This window comes from Chanodichthys erythropterus, chromosome 12, assembly GCF_024489055.1.
Source record: "Chanodichthys erythropterus isolate Z2021 chromosome 12, ASM2448905v1, whole genome shotgun sequence".
Lineage (NCBI taxonomy): Eukaryota > Metazoa > Chordata > Actinopteri > Cypriniformes > Xenocyprididae > Chanodichthys > Chanodichthys erythropterus.
In genome coordinates, this window is record NC_090232.1 from 52590831 (window position 1) to 52610380 (window position 19550).

Below are 19550 nucleotides of genomic sequence, written 5' to 3' on the forward strand. Positions count from 1 at the left end.
CCTGGGTCTTCAGTTTATGACAAGCTGATTAAGCTCACCTCACCTCTTGTCTGAAAAGTCTTCGGGTTTAAGTCATTCGTGACTTCATGACGTGACAGGCAGTCCCATGCTAAACCAATGCATTCTGAGCCGGTAAGAGAACTGATTAGTTCATCTCATGAGTCTTTCGGGTTTTTGAGTCGTTCCTTAAACACGTGACATGCATACACTAAGCCAATGCATTCTGAGCCGGAAAGAGAATTGATTAGTTCTTTTTATGAGTCTTTCGGGTTTTGAGTCGTTCTCTTTCCGGCTCAGAATGCATTGGTAGCGTATGGGTCTGTCACGTGATTAAGGAACGACTCAAAACCCGAAAGACTCATGAAATGAACTAATCAATTGAATCATCAGGTGAACTACTACTAGCAGTACAGAACCTGTAGAATATTGCACATGCGCGACTGAACGAATCACCCCCCGAGACGACTCGTTCTTCCCGAGTCACATTAAAGATTCGTTCAAAATGAACGAATCGTTCAAGAACGACACATCACTACTCTTTTAATGCTAGTGATTTAATACTTTAAAAGCCAGTCCTGACTTAGGTAATTTATATACTGCTCTGTGAACTGCACCTGCGGCACCATTCATTTGCCAGGCATGCTCATTGTTCCTCTAGAAAAACTAAAAGGAACTTATATGAACAAATAATAAACAATTTTATGTTTTTAGCTTACAATAACAAAAAGTGTTACAGAAAATAAAGTTATTTCTGGGTTGCCACACTTGAATTCAAATGTGAAGTATAACATTTTATTTATGTTGTGTCAATTGTAAACATGATCTACATATAATTATGCACCTTCCTCAAAATTGTGACTAATTAAAATGTTTTTTTTTATTTGTTTGTTTTTTGTTTTGTTTTTTTCAAGTAGATAGTTCACTGGCACATTTTACCTTACATCACAACTCTTTGTTCAAGCATGGGAGTAAAAAGGGTAGATCACAAAAAATAAAATGTGTTATGTACTTCCCATGATCATGAATGCTGAATTGTGCAGCTGAAGCCAAGAGCAACCAATGAGAGTGATGCTTGTTAGACTATTCTCAAATTCTATTCTATCCTCTTCTTAGAACACCACTGTACACCACCGATAGGCTAACTGAAAATTATATGCACAATACAGCAGGCCTACAGGTTCAAATACAGCTCAACAGACCTATGAAGGAAACACGCTCAGCAGTGTTGCAGACATGAACAGGAAACAGCTTCACAGGAAGCAGCACTGTGGACAGTCCTGCGGTTACCATGTGTACTATTCAACTGTCTGTTTTTGTAGCAAATGTTACATCTAATCTGCTGTGCCAACACAACGGCTGTCCTTTCAGCTCCTCCTCTGACTACGGTAATATATTTTATTTCATATTTTATTAAATGCATTGATATTGAGAGGGTGAAAGAAAGTTCCATATCTTTTAAATCTTTGTTCTTTTTTCCACTGAAATTTGAGAGAAGCTGTCTTTTTGTATGGCATACAAAAATACAGTGCTGCTCATGCTGAAAAAAATGTAATCCTAAACATTATTATTATTTTACAGTTTCTTTAAACTGGTGGACAGGGACTGTTCAATAATGGGTTGTCTCACAAGCAAATCATGGTGATGAAGCATGCACACACACACACACACACAGTACTATGAGAACTGTATTATGAGAAGTAGCGTATTCCATTTTGCATGATAAAGGGATCAAGTGACATAATAATTTACATGACATGATTTGGTCAGGTATGCCAGTTGATAAAACAAGGAAGAGATTTCAGCCTACGAAATAAATACAAATTATTTATGTTTGTGTGGAATCTGCTAAATGAGAACTTCAAGTGACTTTTATGGTAGCTGTGCCATAAAGTGTTTAAAAATTACAAATTTAAATATGAAAAATATGCAATATTAAAATTATTTTGCTGTAATGGATAATAAAAGTTGAATAAACTAAAAAGTTAACTTTCAAACAACTCAAGATGTTGTTTATATGAATGTATGTATATATGTATGTATGTGTGCAGGGAGAGATCAGAGGCTCCAGGACCCAGCGGTGTGTCTATGACGAGTGATGGACCAGTGACCTCTGACCCTCTGTTACTATAAACATTTACTTGCTAATCTATCTATCTATCTATCTATCTATCTATCTATCTATCTATCTATGTATATATATATATATATATATATATATGTGTGTGTGTGTGTCTGTGTGTGTGCATATGTCTATCTAGGACTATTTCTATCTTATCTATCATTTATTTTTATTTATTTATTTATTTATTATTGTTATGTATTATTTATTTTTGTCAGAATTGCACAGAGATCAGATCCTCCAGGAATCAGCGGTGCATCCACAGAGCCACCTCCTCGGTTAGTATAATCATTTACTTGCTAATTAGTGCACCTCAGATGATATCCAGTAATCAGTATTTTTCTTATGGTCACAAACTATATACATGCATATATTCTAGTGTTGCACAATATACCGGTACTAGAAATGTATCGTTTTGTACTGTATTAACAGTACAAAACGAAAGTTTGACAAAAATTAAAAAAAAAAAAAAAGCTTCATGCTGCAATGCATGATCGGTAGCTTCATAGTACAAAACTCATCCTTGAGTCCTAATCTTTTTAGTTTTGATTGTCACCATTGTTGTGATTCATATCCACAATCTTGACATATGTGTGTGATTACATGATACACTTGCCCAAACTTGCTCAGGTTGGGGGCTATAAATGCTAGTTATAAACACAAAATTAAACCTGACCCACTGAGCAAAGTTACGTCTTTAAACATCTTTGTCACAAAAGTCATACATTGAAAAGACGTCCACTGAGGAGGCAGAATGAAAGTTTTTATGACGACTCTTTTTGACGTCTTCTGCACGTCTGATATAGACGTTCATGAAACCTCTGTACAAGGTTAAAAAAAAAAACAGCCACAGATCCATCCATAGGCAGTAAAACACACATTCACAGCTTTAGAAAACTTAACATCTGTAATTCACACATCTTTGGATTGTGAGGGAAACCAGGGCCCATATTTATCAAGCCTCTGAGAATTACTCACAAGAACAAGAACTAAGAATTGATTGAAAAAATCCTGGCTCAAAGCTGTTATCAAGCATCTCAGTCATAATTTAAGTGAAGTGTAGGACTAAATCTTAAGTGTCAGTTTTAGAGATAATTCACGACACTTTGCTGTGCCACAAACAGGATTTTGGATGATGGCATAGACCAATCACTGAATAGAAGAATATTATCAGATAAATTCACATTGAATGGTGAAATTCCTAAGAGGAGATTACATTCAACACACATTTGACAATAAAGAATTTTCAAGAGAATACATGATGATAAATACATTGGAAATGAAAGATAAACCAGTGTTTTGTCAACTGACCTGCCTGTAGCCTATATAGCCTAGATTTTATGATATAATCAGCCACCATGGAATCGAAAAGAAAACGAACTGGATAGAAAGAAAATGAACTAGACATATTTATGGAGATGAGAAATAAAAACCCGCCCTGTACAGCTGTGATCAGCTGTTCGGCTGAGCTTTCGGTGTTGTTACGAAGAGGCTGAAGCTGGTTGGTTCTTGTCACATGACCTGCAGCGTGCTTGTTGCATTCTGATATTTAGATGTTTTTATCTCGCCGCGGCATATGTGCGCCTAGAAAAAACGAGCGCACAGCACCACATGCGCATCGCTTCTATTATGAGCATGCTTGCTGCGCGCCTACATTTTAAATAATGAATTTGCGTGTACAAAAGCGATATGTGAACGGCCCCTTAGTCGGACAATTCAGCCCAACATTAATCAGCGCTGACAAAGATTATGCCTGCTCTGTTCAAATGATACCGTTTGATTAACTGCTCGTCGTTAAACATTTTCAAAAATATTCTTACTCCCCTGAAACATTCACACACGTCTCTTCTCAGTGCCATCACAAGCCCCTACTGGCAACTCCTAACCACTTGAGAGACCTCTTGAGCTGTCTTAAATAACTGGGAGAGTAAGAGTGATTCTTAGCTTTAAAGAAATTTGATAACTTGCTTTTAAGCTTAAGTTTAAAAGTAATTTTCATGAATTCTCAGCACGTAAGACAAAAATGGCACTTTGAGCAGCTTGATAAATACAGGCCCAGATCTGAAGGAAAGACTTCCTGGCCCAGCTGATACTCGAACCAGAGACCTTCTAGTTGTGAGGAGACAGTGTTTCTCATTAATTATCTAATTAACTTTAATACTGCTTCAGTGTTCATTTAACACTCTTATTTTAACACTAATACTGCCCGAAGAGTTAATTTAACATTGTTAATAGGCTTGTTCGAGATGCATTGGCACTGCGCAGACCGATCAGCGTATGACCTCAAAGTACCATGAAAGCAATTCAAAGGCATAATGAGTCGAATGCTCTCCAAAGGCTCTCGCGGTACTTTGATGTCATACGCTGATCGGCCTGCGCAGCGCCAATGCATCTCGAATAAGCTTTTTGTTGTGTACAAAAATGTCCCTTTAAAGGTACTGCCCCAGTGACAAACTGTTGTACCCCTAAAGGTACAATTTTAAACCCTTTTTTTTCTGTGCACACACACACACACACACACACACACACACAATAGTAAACTAGTAAAATGTTAAAATATAAAAGAAAATCTACTAGTTCTCAGAACGGTATAGGTTCAAGATGTAGCATATTCCATATTGAATTATAAAAGTATCATGTGACACACTGAAATTACATGATTTGATCAGGTATGCCAGTTGATAATATAAGGAAGAGACAAGCACTTCTCTGCCTACAAATATCTCAATATCCAATATCTCAAACTCTGGTGGTTTACTTTCAGCCCGTGCCTGAGCAAGAGCCAGTGCGTGTGTGTGTGCGTGTGCCTGATCATCATCTCAGTGATTCCAGGGGTTGTGATAATATATCGAAATTCCATCAATTCGGGACGCCCTGATAAATGCTATGCTAAAGCAGCAGTGGCAGCAGGTGCCAGGACTTGCTCTGAGATTGGGAGGTATGTTTCTAAAGAGCCACATTTATGTTTCTGGGGAAGATTCCCTGCATGAGAACTGAGACTTTTGCAGCCTTAGAATCTGCATTACTAATATGAAGTCACTTGAATTGTTCACTTGACTTTACACAGAGCTCTTTAATGTCTTACAGTGACATGTTGAAGCGTAACGGTTCAGCAGTTGATGCTGCTATTGCTGCTCTGCTGTGTTTGAGTCTGGTTAATCCTCACAGCATGGGCATCGGAGGAGGTGTGGTTTTCACCATATACAATCCATCAACAGGTACGTGGCTTTGAGAGACTTAACCGGACTGCCATAACAATTCCCCGCAATGGCAACAGTTCAAGAAACAACAACAACAAAAAAACTCATATAAGAGCTTGTCTTATAAAGCACAGATGATATACTTAGCTCATGAGAACAAGACAATATTTTAACACAAATTTTTAAGAAATTTTCAATGACAAAATATATGACTGATTTGGCTGAAATTCACAAACTTAACTAATCTAGAGCTGTGACTAATGGTTAATTTAACTGATACACACACACACACACACAAGAAAGTTCTTCAGGGGTTCTTTGGGGTGGTATATAGCACCACTACTGTATAAAGAACCTGTTAAACCCTGTATAATCATTTAAAGGTTCTCAAACTGTCTCTTAGTTTCTATGTTTAGTTGGGGAAAGGATTAATTATTATTATTGTAATTAAAAAAAAAAAAAAAAAAAAAAGTTACAGGTATTTCCTGGATTAGTACACAGCTACTTCCCTTTAACTAAACAAACATGCAGCATAACATTAATAATGCTTCTTCTCCTAGACTGAAGCACAGTCTCTACTCTCCAGAGTCCAGCACAATGGTAACCTCAAACAAAAATGGTGCTAAATAGCACTAAAAGTGGTTCATTGGCTTATAATCATAGATGAGCCACTTTAAATGCTATATATAACACACATCTTTCAAGGTTCTACAGCACCTTTGTCATATGGCAAGAGTCTTTTTCAAGAGTCTCGTGTGGGTGCCCTGCTATGTTTCCTGATTTGGGGATCTTGGGGTCAAAATCGTAATTTTACTAAAAATAACAGACTTTTTTAAGTTTTCATTATACAGAAAGTGTTTTGATCTCTGTCTTTTAGACTCGTACAGACAACAATCAGCGTATGAACCTCAACAATGGTGACAATCAACAAAAAGCTTAGTAGCTTGTTTCGTGATGCTCAGAGTAGATCTGTTGAGCTTAATATTTTGTCACCATTGTTGAGGTTCATACCCTGAATCTTGATGTCTGTGTGAGTCTACATGATCCTGTCTGAGTAATGACTTAAAAACTTTCAAAATATCAAAGAAGAATAGGATTATGTGCAGTAGTATTATAGGATTACAATAATATGAAATAACTTAATATGAATACTATATCAGAGAACAGACTCTGGATGAGATAAGTGAATTAGGCCACTATGATGAGTGTATCATCAAGATTATCAATAAGTAATCATATCTGATCTTCTTCTGCAATGTATCTGCTGTAACAAATGTGCTTTGGAATCACACAATTATAACAGGCAAAAAAAAAATGATGTCAAAAAGTCAAGGGTCAAGAGCCCAACTAAAGCAAACACATCTATAATGGTGACTTCAAAATGTATAATTTTAAATAAAACATCAACATCTAAACCTCTTATTTCTCATTCCCCTGGTTTCACTGACAAGGCTTAAGCTAGTCCCAGACAACGAATGCATGTTTGAGCTGTCTTAACTAAAAGCAACTTGCACTGTCAGATCTTAAAATATGTCAGTGCCATTTTTTTTTGTCTCAAAACGCACACCAGTAATGTTTTACTCTAAGGCATTGTTATAAAACCAGTTTAAATATGCTAATTTAACTAATACTTAGTCGTGGCCTAAACTAAGCTCTGTTTATGAAACCAGGCCAATAAGAAGTTTTGTATGGAAGAAATAAAGTCATACTGGTTTGTAATAAGTGAAGATGCAGAGATCTAGAGAGATCTGTTAGTGTTTAATGTTCTGTTTCTGTTGTCTGAGTTTTGTGGGCCATGATTGTGCTGAAGAGAAGAGCCTGTGCTTCAGTCAGTGATGAGCTGAGAAACACTGGTGTTATGCTGCATGTTGCTTTATTTAAAGACAGTAACTGCTGATACAGTAGTTACATTAACTCATGCATGTGTGCTGTAAAGACTTGATTACAAGAGATTGACATTTTACAGACAATGTTTCACTATCAATATGAAATAAATGATACTTTTCAAACTGGGAAAGGCTAACTACTTAAAAAACAAACAAAAAACATATGGGTGGAAATATCTAAAAAACAAAATAAAGAGTTGAAATACTCAGAACTTACACATTTAGTCTTCGTTCCTGACAATTATGCCACAGAGCGGTGCAAGGCAACATTGTCCCAAATGATGACGTACAGAGTTATGCCAGGCCTCTCTCTTTGCGTTGTGATGAGGCATTCTGCATTGTACGGGCCAATAGTTGGTATGAGGCAAAGGACACCATCACTGGATGGCCCCTCTGACCTGGCACTGTAACAGTGGCATTCTGACAAATGATGTTCCTCCTGCATCTCCTCACTTTACAGAGGTTGAAGCCAGCTTTATCCACATAAATTAATTTGTGATGTGCCCGTTCACCTTCAAGATCCATCATTAGTAAAAAAAAAAAAATGCTAATTCATAAGCAAATTATTCCAGTTGCATGTACAATTGAGCTTGAAAGATTACATACCCCTTGAGAATCTGCAAAAATGTTAAAGGTGCCATTGAATTAAAAATTTAATTTATCTTGGCATTGTTAAATAACAAGAGTTCAGTACATGGAAATGACATACAGTGAGTCTCAAACTCCATTGTTTCCTCCTTCTTATATAAATCTCATTTGTTTAAACGACCTCCGAAGAACAGGCGAATCTCAACATAACACTGACTGTTACGTAACAGTCGGGATCATTAATATGCACGCCCTCAATATTTGCATATGCCAGCTCATGTTCAAGGCATTAGACAAGGGCAGCCAGTATTAACGTCTGGATCTGTGCACAGCTGAATCATCAGACTAGATAAGCAAGCAATGACAATAGCAAAAAATGGCAGATGGAGCAATAATAACTGACATGATCCATGATAACATGATATTTTTAGGGATATTTGTAAATTGTCTTTCTAAATGTTTTGTTAGCATGTTGCTAATGTACTGTTAAATGTGGTTAAAGTTACTATCGTTTATTACTGTATTCACAGAGACAAGACTGTCGTTATTTTCATTTTTAAACACTTTCTGTCTGTATAATTCATAAACACAACTTCATTCTTTATAAATCTCTCCAACAGTGTAGCATTAGCCGTTAGCCACGGAGCACAGCCTTAAACTCATTCAGAATCAAATGTAAACATCCAAATAAATACTATACTGACAGGAATCGATGTATGCACGATGAACACTTTGTAAAGATCCATTTTGAGGGTTATATTAGCTGTGTGAACTTTGTGTTTGCTGTTTAAGGCAGTTGAGAGCTCGCGGGAGATTTAAAGGGGCCGCACACTTAATCGGTGCATACGGTGTGTAATAATGGCTCAAAATAGGCAGTTAAAAAATTTTATAAAAAAAAATATATGGGGTATTTTGAGCTGAAACTTCACAGACACATTCAAGGGACACCTTAGACTTATATTACATCTTTTGAAAAGGGGTTCTAGGGCACCTTTAATCATTTTAACAAAATGAGAAGAATCATAAAAAGTTTTTTTTATTTATTTTTTTATTTTTATTTTTTTATTTAGTGCTGTCCTGAATAAACTTTTTTACATAATAAATGTTTACATAAAGTTCCCAAGACAAAAAACAAAACAAAACAAAACAAACATAGCCTTGATTCTTAATACTGTGTGGTTACCTGGATGATTTTTTTTATTCTTTAGTTATTTTTCTTTTTGTCTTGTAGACTTTTTGTAAACATCTTTTACGTGAAATTGCTTATTCAGGACAGTACTAAATTAAAAATAAAATGCTGATTTATTGATCCTTCTTTTGTTATAAAGACTAACATTTTTGCAGATTCTGCAAGGGGTATGTAAACTTTTGAGCTCAACTGTAACTGTATGGTATAGCAAGGCATTACAATAACAGATCCATACCTGCACATACTGGAAACTTGCCTCCTTTACATTGTTAGAGTTTCTTCGGAATGGAACTTCATACAGCTTCATTCTGACATGGTTTCGTTTAAGGAATCTATTAACAGTTGCCAAACTCACACAGTTGATATTTCTAAATAATCCTGAAATGCAATTACTGCTGCCTGGATTTCATGCAGTCTAATTGTTTGCCACGATCATTTCAATGACAGCCTCCTGTTCAACACTAAAGATCTTTCCTCTGTCACCAGTGTGTGGATTATAAAGTAAAAGCAAAAAGCATGTCCACTTTGACATCATGACAGTCACATGAAACATCTGCATTACTGTTGACATAGCTTGTTCTGCCAACAAGGCAAAGCAGTAAAGCTGACATACACAGTAGTATACAGTAACATTATAACTTACCTGTTCTCATTCTGAAAAGCCTGACAATAGATGCCACAGTGCTCTGACTCAGAATGGGCTGGACGCTTTGTCCCGCCTCTCTAAAGGACATGATTGATGACATGGTCAATAATTGTTGCCCAAATTTCATTTAAATATTGAGCTCTATCTTAATAATGATAATAATAATAAACTTTATTTTTTATAGTGCCTTAAAAAGCAGCATCTTTACACGCTTGTCGTTTTGTCCTCTTGCTGCAGCTCCTCCACCACGCATGCAAACTCATACAGAGGTGACATCTTTTATAGATTTATCAGTGATTGCTGATTGAAGAGCTGTGCAAACGAGTTTCACACAGATGCATTAGAGATTCATAATTATGCAAGTACTTTCCATCAACTGTAAATGGATGTTTTCCTTTTGTTCAACACAGTGAATCCAGTAGAGTTTGGGGTCTTTCAGTGAGATCTGTGTTTACTGTTTTGACAAAGGGTGTGAAAAAATGTGTGAAACAAATTAAAAAGTGTTGACATTTGCAAGAGAAGACTTCTGCTAAAAAGGTGATGATGAAGATCAAGTGTTTTATTTAGTGTGTCTTAGCAAATGAGAAAAAATTTAAATGAAAAGTTTCATGTTTTTGCCCTCAGGTAAAGTGGAGACAATTAATGCAAGAGAAACCGCTCCAATGAGTGCTTCAAAGAACATGTTTGGCAATGACCCTGAGAAAGCAAAACCAGGTAAACCACCATAAATATACATATGCCCAAATCCAGCCTCCATGATGGCTTTACAGCACAGATTCAGTAAACATATTAGTCCACTAAAACAGAAAAGTTATATCTCTGATGTTTTCTTGCCAGTTTGGCTCTTGGATGACTTGACCACTCAAATGACTTTGTATCAATGACAGGGTTATTCATAGCTGTACCAGGAGAACTGCGTGGTTATGGGATGGCACACAAAAGACACGGGAGACTGCCATGGAAGGAGCTGTTTGAGCCCAGTATAAAGCTGGCATTAGAGGGTTTCCGGATTGGCAAGGCCTTGGCCAGAGCCATAAATGAGACTCGTCACACAATTCTGAATGATACAACATTATGGTAAGAATACAGAATTTGTAAACTAGCAAAATAACTGGGCTTGTTTTTAAAACTTCAAAAACACACTTTCTCAGTGGCAAATATCTTAAAAAGGCAGATCTGACACTATTATAATACTAAATGTTTCTATATACACCCGCGTCCCTAAAGCATCAGCCTTTTAAATTTGTATGATATCATTTTATTACTCCTCTTCTCTCTCTCATTTCTAGTGAAGTGTTTTGTGACTCAAACAATAAAGCCTTGAAGGAAAATGATACTATAAGATTTCCCAAACTAGCTGACACCTATAAAAAGATAGCAGAAGAAGGACCAGATGCCTTTTACAGTGGATCATTGACTCAGAGTATAGTGGATGATATCAATGCTGCAGGTTATTTCTTGCTTAAATTTGACTCTATTCATATCTAAGGTGTCTAGTGACTATTTTTTTATCAAAGTATGCAAATTTGAGTCTTTGTGGAAACACTCTACAATACAGTGCACTAATATACATCAATGCATGATTAACTAATGCACAGCTAATCATTAGTTAAAGGTGCTACAGATGATCTTTTCTTCGACTGAGAAACCAAAGACTGTTAGTGAGTTTTTGAAATGAGCGCATGCGTAAGAACAACCCCCCTCCTTCACAGCTCATTTTGAGGGAACGCCTCCCAAAACTCGTGCCACGAGTATCGGAACACGTGTGTTTACCACCGGCATTCGCTGTGTCGTGTTAGTGGATTCATTATGTCGGACTCACCGCAGGTAACTCATAATCTGCAGTTGTTACTCCTGTCTCCGGACAAAAACATTGCATGCGGCGCCTGTGGAGTGTGGAAAGTTACTGGAGCGCGCAGCCGCGCTCGTCTCTCACAAGGAACGTCACGGCAGTGATTGACAAGCCAGAGGGCCAATCGTTTACGCGATGATCGCGTAAACGATTGGCTGATGTTTTTAAGGCCCTACCTTGTGTACAGATGATGTATATTAATATGATTCCTTTCAGTGCACCTAATAAATAATCTTTTATCAGTTAGTAAAGACAGTATTGCAAAAAATGTATAAAACAAAACATCCTCTGTAGCACCTTTAAAGTATATCAGTTAAAATATCATGTTTTTTTTTGTTTTAACTGTTTTGTATAGAAGCTTGTTTCCGCCACTGAATTAAAAAAAAGGTATAATTGCAACTTTTTATCTCACAATTCTGATTTTTTTTCCTCAGAATTTTGTGATATAAAGTCAGAATTGCAAGATATAAATTTTGACTTGCAACTTGCAATTGTGAGTTTATATCTCGCAATTATGAGAAAATAATTCAGAATTGCGAGATGTAGATTCAGCAAAAAAGTTGCAATTACCTTTTTGTATTTTTATTTAGTGGTGGAAACAAGCTTCCATAGTTTTGTATTCCAGTCTGTTTTTTTATTATGTTTTTGTATGCTTTGTATTTTTATCTGTCTGTTTTATTGTGTAAAGTGCATTGAGAAGCTGCTTTAAAGGCCCTATTTAAAATAAAGTTTATTATTATTATTATTATGACTCATGGAGAACTAAACCATTAATTAATGAGTACTGCATCACCAACTAAAATTAAATTTTACACTATTAGTTAATACTATGTGATAAGTAAATATGACATGATGACACATTTAATTAATAGCAATTCATATATTACCTAATCTATTCGTCAGATAGACTCTTTATTAGTTGCTGATGCAAAAATAATGAATGAATGGTTTAGACATCCTGGCCAAATTTGCCCATTGGCCTCTGTCCATCATGGCCTCCTAATCATCTCCATACACTGATTGGCTTCATCACTTTGTCTCCTCTCCACCAATAAGCTGGTGTGTGGAGGGCGTTCTGGCGCAATATGGCTGCCGTCGCATCATCCAGGTGGATGCTGCACATTGGTGGTGGTTGAGGAGATTCCCCCTTCAATATGTAAAGCGCTTTGAGTGCCCAGAAAAGCGCTATATAAATGTAAGGAATTATTATTATTATAGTTCTTCATGAGTCATACATGAACTCATCTGTGCATTATTTAAGAATGAATGAATGCTTATTAATGCACCCGTATTATAAAATGTTATCATCTTTGTTTCTCCTAACACAGGAGGGAATATAACACACGAGGACCTGAAGAATTACGAGGCGGTGCTGAATGAGTCTGCATTAAACTTTACTGTGGGGAACTACACATTTCATGCTCCTGATGCTCCATTCGGTGGACCGGTGCTCGCTCTGATACTCAACATACTCAAAGGTGTGTGTGTGTGTGGATTACAGGTTGGTAAGGATCTCCAATTACTCCAAATAATTCATTGTATTAATAAAGCCATCTGAACACTTCATTCAGGATCAGCCCATGTTATAGGAGACATGATAATGATAGGGGGGTGTCACATATTGTGCCACTAACCTCCCTCATTACTGACAGTTCTTAAGTGTATCACAGTTTATGCATTATGCTGATGAAGTACTGTAAGTGTGCATGTGAGAAACACGTTCAGTTCAAAGCTACTACAGTTTACCTTCTCTATATGATCATCCAACACATCATCTCCCATTACCTTTATATTAATATAGTTCTATTTAAATGACCTTGAGTTTGTTCTGTAAAAGGCTGTTCATGCCATCATCTTTTGCTCAACCATGAGCTACACTTTAAAATCTAGACTTACTACTAAAGTAGAATAGGAATAGTATATTCTGACAAATGCTTATTTAGTATAGTTCACTTACACAAGAGTTCTAGAAACTAAACAAGAGCTGAAGAAAGTACTTGATAATTTGCTTTACATTTACTCTAGACTTAGTATAGCTACCATAGTTGTGTTTTGCATGGTAAATGTTGAAGTGTGTGACTCAAGCATGATCAATTTCAAAATACTGTCACAAATATAAAGGGATTATATCAACCATAATGGTCATTCAAACAAATACATTTTAGAAAAATCATTATCAATTTATGAAGTCAGCTTATGTGTTGTTCTCTCAAAATTTTCAGTTGTATTGACAATTCAGCATTCAAGATGACTTTGGGAAATGAGTGAATGCAACCATAAGATAACTGCAGAAGTGGAGGAAATGAGTGAAAAGTCTATTGAGAATTGCTCCGCCTCTAAAACTTTATATTTTTCCTAGAAAAAATGGCACTCAAACCAATCAATTAATCTTAACTTGGGTTTTCTGAGTAAACAAGGCATATGTGAATATGAAAGATTACTAGATTTTTACAATTAAGTTAATATATTTAGTAAAGTTAACTAAAAGTGTTTGTTAGAACAGCTGCTGGATTTTATAGTGTACTCCAGAAATTCACCATTTACATTTTGAGATCCCATCAAACGCTTTGAAAAGCAACAGTCGTAAAGTACTAAAAAACTTGTACAGTGTGCACCATGACTTTAGTAATCTCCCAGAGTCGGTCTTTAATCTTATTCTTTAATTCTTTTAAAATTTTCCAAGGTTCAGTTCAAATAATGACTTTTGAACTTTTCATTTCAGGTTACAACATCTCAAGCAGCAGTGTGTCCACAATAAAGAACAAGACTTTGATGTATCATCGCATGATAGAGGCTTTTCGCTTCGCTGATGCCCAAAAGAGTAAACTGGGAGACCCACATAATAAAAACATCACTGAGGTGAACTCAATTCAACTCTACTTATATATTCATTGGGCCTCTACTTGATAGCAATAGCCTTGTGGGCAGTTGAATTTTCAGTTTTGGGTGAACTCTACCTTTAATGCAACTCGCATCTCAAATACAGAATTTCTGAATTGTCTTGAAGGATTAGTTCACTTTCAAATGAAAATTACCCTCAAGCCATCCTAGGTTTAAATGACTTTCTTCTTTCTGACGAACACAGTCGTAGAAATCTTAATCAAAATCCTGATGCAGCTGAGCTTTATAATGGCAGTAATGCGTTACCAAACAAGTATGAGCTGAAGAAATTGTCTCCATCCACATCCATCATAAACGTACTCCATACGGCTCCAGGGGTTAATAAAGACCTCCTGAAGCGAAGCGATGTGTTTGTGTAAAAAATATATCCATATATCCATATACAAGGACGTACAGCGTAAGCTTTTTGAAGAATATGGAAGGCGGTCTGGCGGAAGCTAGATATTTTAAAGCTCGAATGCGTCAGGATACACCTATAGGATGGCTTGAGGATGAGGAAAGCTTTGGGAAATTTTAATTTGAAAGTGAACTATTCCTTTAACTTTGCCACATCTAATCTAACAGGAGTGACTTATGTTCTAGCAGATGTCTTTTTCTCAAAGCTTTTCACTGTTCCTATATTTACTTATTTTGTCAATCTTGTTTTTACAGATTGTCCAAAATATGACCTCAGTGAGCTTTGCAGACCACATCAGGAGTAAGATTAAAGATGACTACAAACAAACCAGCTATGAGCAGGAGGGCATTGATAAAGTGCCTTATGACCATGGCACATCTCACCTGTCAGTCATCGCAGAAGATGGGAGTGCAGTGGCAGTCACCAGCAGTATCAATGACTAGTAAGAGAAATATAGAGACATAGAGTTCAGTGTCCTGGTCTTGATCTATCACAGCTAATTTCAATTGTTGAGAGCTGCAACAACTGAACGCCCTACCCACTAGCTGTAATAACATGTTGGAAGTTGTCAGAGAGTCAGCAGATTCATTGACTCTCAGGCAATTTCCAACTAGAAGGGAAGGCGTCGTCTGGTATCGTTTAAAGCCCTTTGAAGCTGCACTGAAACGGTCATTTTGACCTTCAACCGTTTGGAGTCCATTGAAGTCCACTATGATATGAAGAAAAATCCTGGAATGTTTTCATCAAAAACCTTAAGTTCTGCCGCTGTCAAAAACCTTAATATCTGCCGCAGCAGATTAATACTTGAGAGAATGAACTGACACTTTCACTTTTTAACTTTTCAAATTCTGTGATTATAGCACCACTTAAAGGCAGCAAATACACATCCCCATTTTTTCCCACACCAGTAAAAGTATTATTTTGGTTGACTACCAACTATATGTTCACATAGCGCTCCTGTTATTTTTCATCTAGAAAGTCAGAGGCAGTCATTAAGTCTGTCATTTTAATAAGAACAGCCAGTAGATTTGACTTCTACCAAAATCATTCAAATCAGCTAGTGAGACCTAGCCTAATACTTAAACACTCCTAACATGATTTACTCAACAAAGTAAGATACAACACGTTTGTATAACAAGATATTAATGTATTTTTGGTGTATATTTTTATAAAGATCTGCTGCTATGTTGTTCTTTTCAATCTTGTTGTCTGGATCTTTTTTGTGTTCTCACAGCTTTGGTTCTAGGGTGATGTCCCGCTCAACAGGCATTATTTTTAATAACCAAATGAGGGATTTCATTGTTCCTGAGGTGATAAATGGAGTTAGCAAAAACAACTTAATTAAACCAGGTAAAAACAAATTGCATGCCTTGAGTTTAAAGGTGCTCTAAGTGATGTCACGCGTTTTTAGGCCAAAACATTTTTTGTCACATACAGCAAACATCTCCTCACTATCCGCTAGCTGCCTGTCCCCTGAACACACTGTAAAAAAACACGGTCTCTGTAGTCGCCACAAGCTCCGAAAATGGCAATAAAAACAAACTGGTGCAGCCTGGACCACTTAACATAATAAACATGCTCCAGTCAATAACCGACAAGAATGATTTTAAATGCGCGTTCATGACTGTTTCAGGAAGCACGGAGGGGAGGGAGAGGAGGAGGAGGAGGGAGGGTCTAGCTAGCCTCTGTTTTGTTTGACAACACTTCGAACGTCAGCAGGAAGTTACTCCACCCAGGATCGCTTAGAGCACCTTTAAATAATTTACAATATTAACTCTTTCCCTACCGGCAATCCATGTTTTCACTGAGGGGCGCTATTACAAATCTTCTGAAAGAGCACTGCTTTTGCATTTTTGCATTGCTAGAAGCATTGCTTATGTAACTGTCGCTCATCCTGGGTTTGACATTTCATTCAGTAACATTAGGCAGTTTTTATTTAAACGCTGTTTAATGTCTGATGATTACATTATTAATATATAACCAGTCGGACTCAACCCACAAAACTTTCATGCAATATTTAAAAAAAAAAAAAAAAAAAAAACTAAGCCTCTGCTTAGAAAAAAAATAAATAAATAAAAAATAAACACTTTAATGAAATGTCAAACCCAGGATGAGGCTTTCTTTGCATATATTGCATGTTCAGATATTTATACAAAAACATATCCTCGGGGCCATGAAAGTTTTGTAAAAATGATCAAAAACGCTGCTGCTGCTTGCTGGCAACATTTACAAGAAAATTCTGGTGGGGAAAGAGTTGATTACAAGAAAAATAACGCCTATATAAATGTAAATGTTCACATGTAAAATACTATTTGTTTTGACAAGGTAAAAGGCCACTTTCATCAAAGTGCCCCACAATAATATTGGACAAAGAGAGCAGAAAAGTCAAAATGGTGGTTGGAGGTGCAGGAGGGACAAATATCACCACATCAGTTGCTCAGGTAACAAAAACAATTAAAGCATTGCTCAACTTTACATTACAGAAAACATTATCAATACCCTGACTACAGTAATATGACTAAGGTTATGTGTTTTAATAAATAAACCATAGGTTTGTGTGATATTTAAATCTTTTTGTCTTTTGTCTAAAACCCTTTCCTCTCTTTCTCCCTCATCTCAGGTGATCCTGAACTATCTGTTCTTTAATTATGACCTGCAGAAATCTGTTAATGAACCCAGAGTTCAGATCACGCTGAATGTGACAAATATAGAAGATGACTTTGATAAGGTAGGATCCTTACACTTGACAACAAAAGTTTGTCATCTAAATTAAATTCACAAAGTCACAAGAGTGATAATTATACTAATTTTCTCTCTGTGTTGTATTTATGTGTGCAGAACGTAATTGATGGCTTGAAGCAGAAGAATCATAATATAATTCAAAACACATGTTATACTTCAAAAACATTATCAGTGGTCCAGGCGGTCGTACGACAGGGGGACAAAATCTGTGCTGAATCCGACAGCAGGAATAATGGCTCTCCTGCTGGATACTGAGTGCTGCACCTGTGATCATGCTGCTGTTGAGCCTCAAAAAGTAAAACTGTTATCTAGTGACAGATCCAGACTTGTTTGCTGGGATGCTTTATGGGTGCCAATAAAACCTGAGCAGGCAACGTGCAGAAAGTTATTCATAACATTCTTTCAGCCATCCTGCATTACGATATCACACAAAGATCCTAAAAATGCTGCACATTTTATCAGTACTATTCCAGTTTGTCCATTTTTTATTAAGCTTATCTATTGCTATCACTTGCATTTTGAAATATGCAAAACAAAACCTTCTCAATATACACTCAAAAAATGATATTTTGTACTGTTGTGAGTATTGTAACATTGGTTTGTGCTGAAATTGATAAACACAATGTCCTTTTGTACATCAACATATTTTGATTTAAACATATTTTGATTGGCGTGTTGCTATTCTGAGGTAACTGAAAATGACTGTAATATATGATGCATTTATAGGGTATCAGTGGATGAACTGGCTTTCCATAATAAAAGAAATCATGATGCAAAATGCCCTGCAGCCGCCTGTGCATGCCATATAGATCAATGTATTCTGTCCAGTGTGGAGGAAGGCTCGTTTTGAGGAAAATTAGGTTGTAGCTCTTTGTCTATCTTACTACGAATGTAAAGAGGTGTTATACGTGTTTTAACAATGTTTAGCTCACAAGTTATTGATCCGGGAAATTTGAATCTATGAATATGTTGCCAACTTTACCGAACTTAACCAGTTCAAGTGTCTTTCACTTACATCAAAACCGTGCTTTGAGCTAAACATTGAACATATTTCTTTATACTTAAGTCTAAGTTCAAAATAAAACTCTATTAACATCTCTCCACTGTTAATGTACACAGCTCTCTGAAGCACTGCCTTGGGGAAATTAAACAGAACTCACAACAGGTTTTGCGAGCACATGCAAATGTCTTTGCAAGAGAACGCAAAAGTTTGCAAGGGAGCACAAAACCTTGAATTTTTTTTTTTTTTTTTCTCCCGTCCCAAATTTTTCCACCATGTCTCTTTGGGTGCTCTGTAGATTGGGACATCCACAAATAAAAAATTCACACAGTAATCTAATGACAGCTTATGACATAACAACAGTCACAAAAGTATTTTCGGCTTCTGTGCTAAAATGTGTAATGTCAAAAAACTGATAAATAAGGGGGAAAATATATATTGAGGAGATTCCTCCTTCCACATGTAAAAGCACTTTGAGTACCCAGAAAAGCGCTATATAAATGTAAGGAATTATTATTATAACGTTATATGTGTGTGTGTGTGTGTGTGTGTGTGTGTGTGTACTGCATGAATAAATATATGTGCAATATATTTTTACACATGCAATACCATATATGATCACATACATCTATATGGTAAGAAGTGTAGCCTATTACTGAATATAAAATTTCATTATGATATATTAGTAAATATATTGCCACATTTTTCAATATATAAAAAGCAGCAATTCCGTATGTATTATTCAATATATAGTAATATATTAACAAAATATATTATTATGTATATTTTCAAGATACAGTTAAATAATTTGTTAGGCTATATTGATTCATACGGAAATATATTTTCTTTGCATAAGGGTCCCTACCTACGTAGTGTTCACTGCTCCCTACTCCCTGAGCATGAGATATCTGTTGAAGTCGAATGACAAAAGCATGAATTTGGAACACTTTGCAAAAACATCATCAAACACAGATGCCACTTGAGGAGTTTAAGGTATGACATAATATAGGCCTACATGTTATATAAATTA

General features: G+C 36.3%; 1 protein-coding gene across 2 annotated transcripts; it reads left to right on the forward strand.

Annotated features, from left to right (window-relative positions):
* The first annotated feature begins 1223 nt into the window (after window positions 1–1223).
* Window positions 1224–18740, forward strand: LOC137032839 (glutathione hydrolase 1 proenzyme-like). Of its 2 annotated transcripts, XM_067404805.1 has the most exons (16): window positions 1224–1385; window positions 1579–1638; window positions 2049–2120; window positions 2338–2397; window positions 4884–5057; window positions 5207–5337; window positions 10253–10342; window positions 10516–10705; window positions 10918–11078; window positions 12809–12958; window positions 14203–14339; window positions 15033–15220; window positions 16013–16128; window positions 17104–17219; window positions 17399–17506; window positions 17617–18740. In XM_067404805.1, the coding sequence occupies exons 2-16, from the start codon at window positions 1613–1615 to the stop codon at window positions 17773–17775; spliced, it is 1878 nt and encodes a 625-aa protein (XP_067260906.1). In that variant the 5' UTR covers window positions 1224–1385; window positions 1579–1612; the 3' UTR covers window positions 17776–18740. The 2 variants fall into 2 exon arrangements, with proteins under 2 accessions (XP_067260906.1, XP_067260905.1); XM_067404804.1 differs by having other exon boundaries at window positions 1371–1385; window positions 2049–2397; window positions 17617–18737.
* Window positions 18741–19550: the final 810 nt, after the last annotated feature.

Coding starts and splice junctions, on each gene's coding strand:
- LOC137032839 (XM_067404804.1), top strand. CDS start 2,189: ATGTATATATATATATATATATATATATATGTGTGTGTGTGTGTCTGT. Junction 2,398..4,883: donor TCCACAGAGCCACCTCCTCG/GTTAGTATAATC, acceptor GTTTACTTTCAG/CCCGTGCCTGAGCAAGAGCC. Junction 17,220..17,398: donor TCACCACATCAGTTGCTCAG/GTAACAAAAACA, acceptor CCCTCATCTCAG/GTGATCCTGAACTATCTGTT.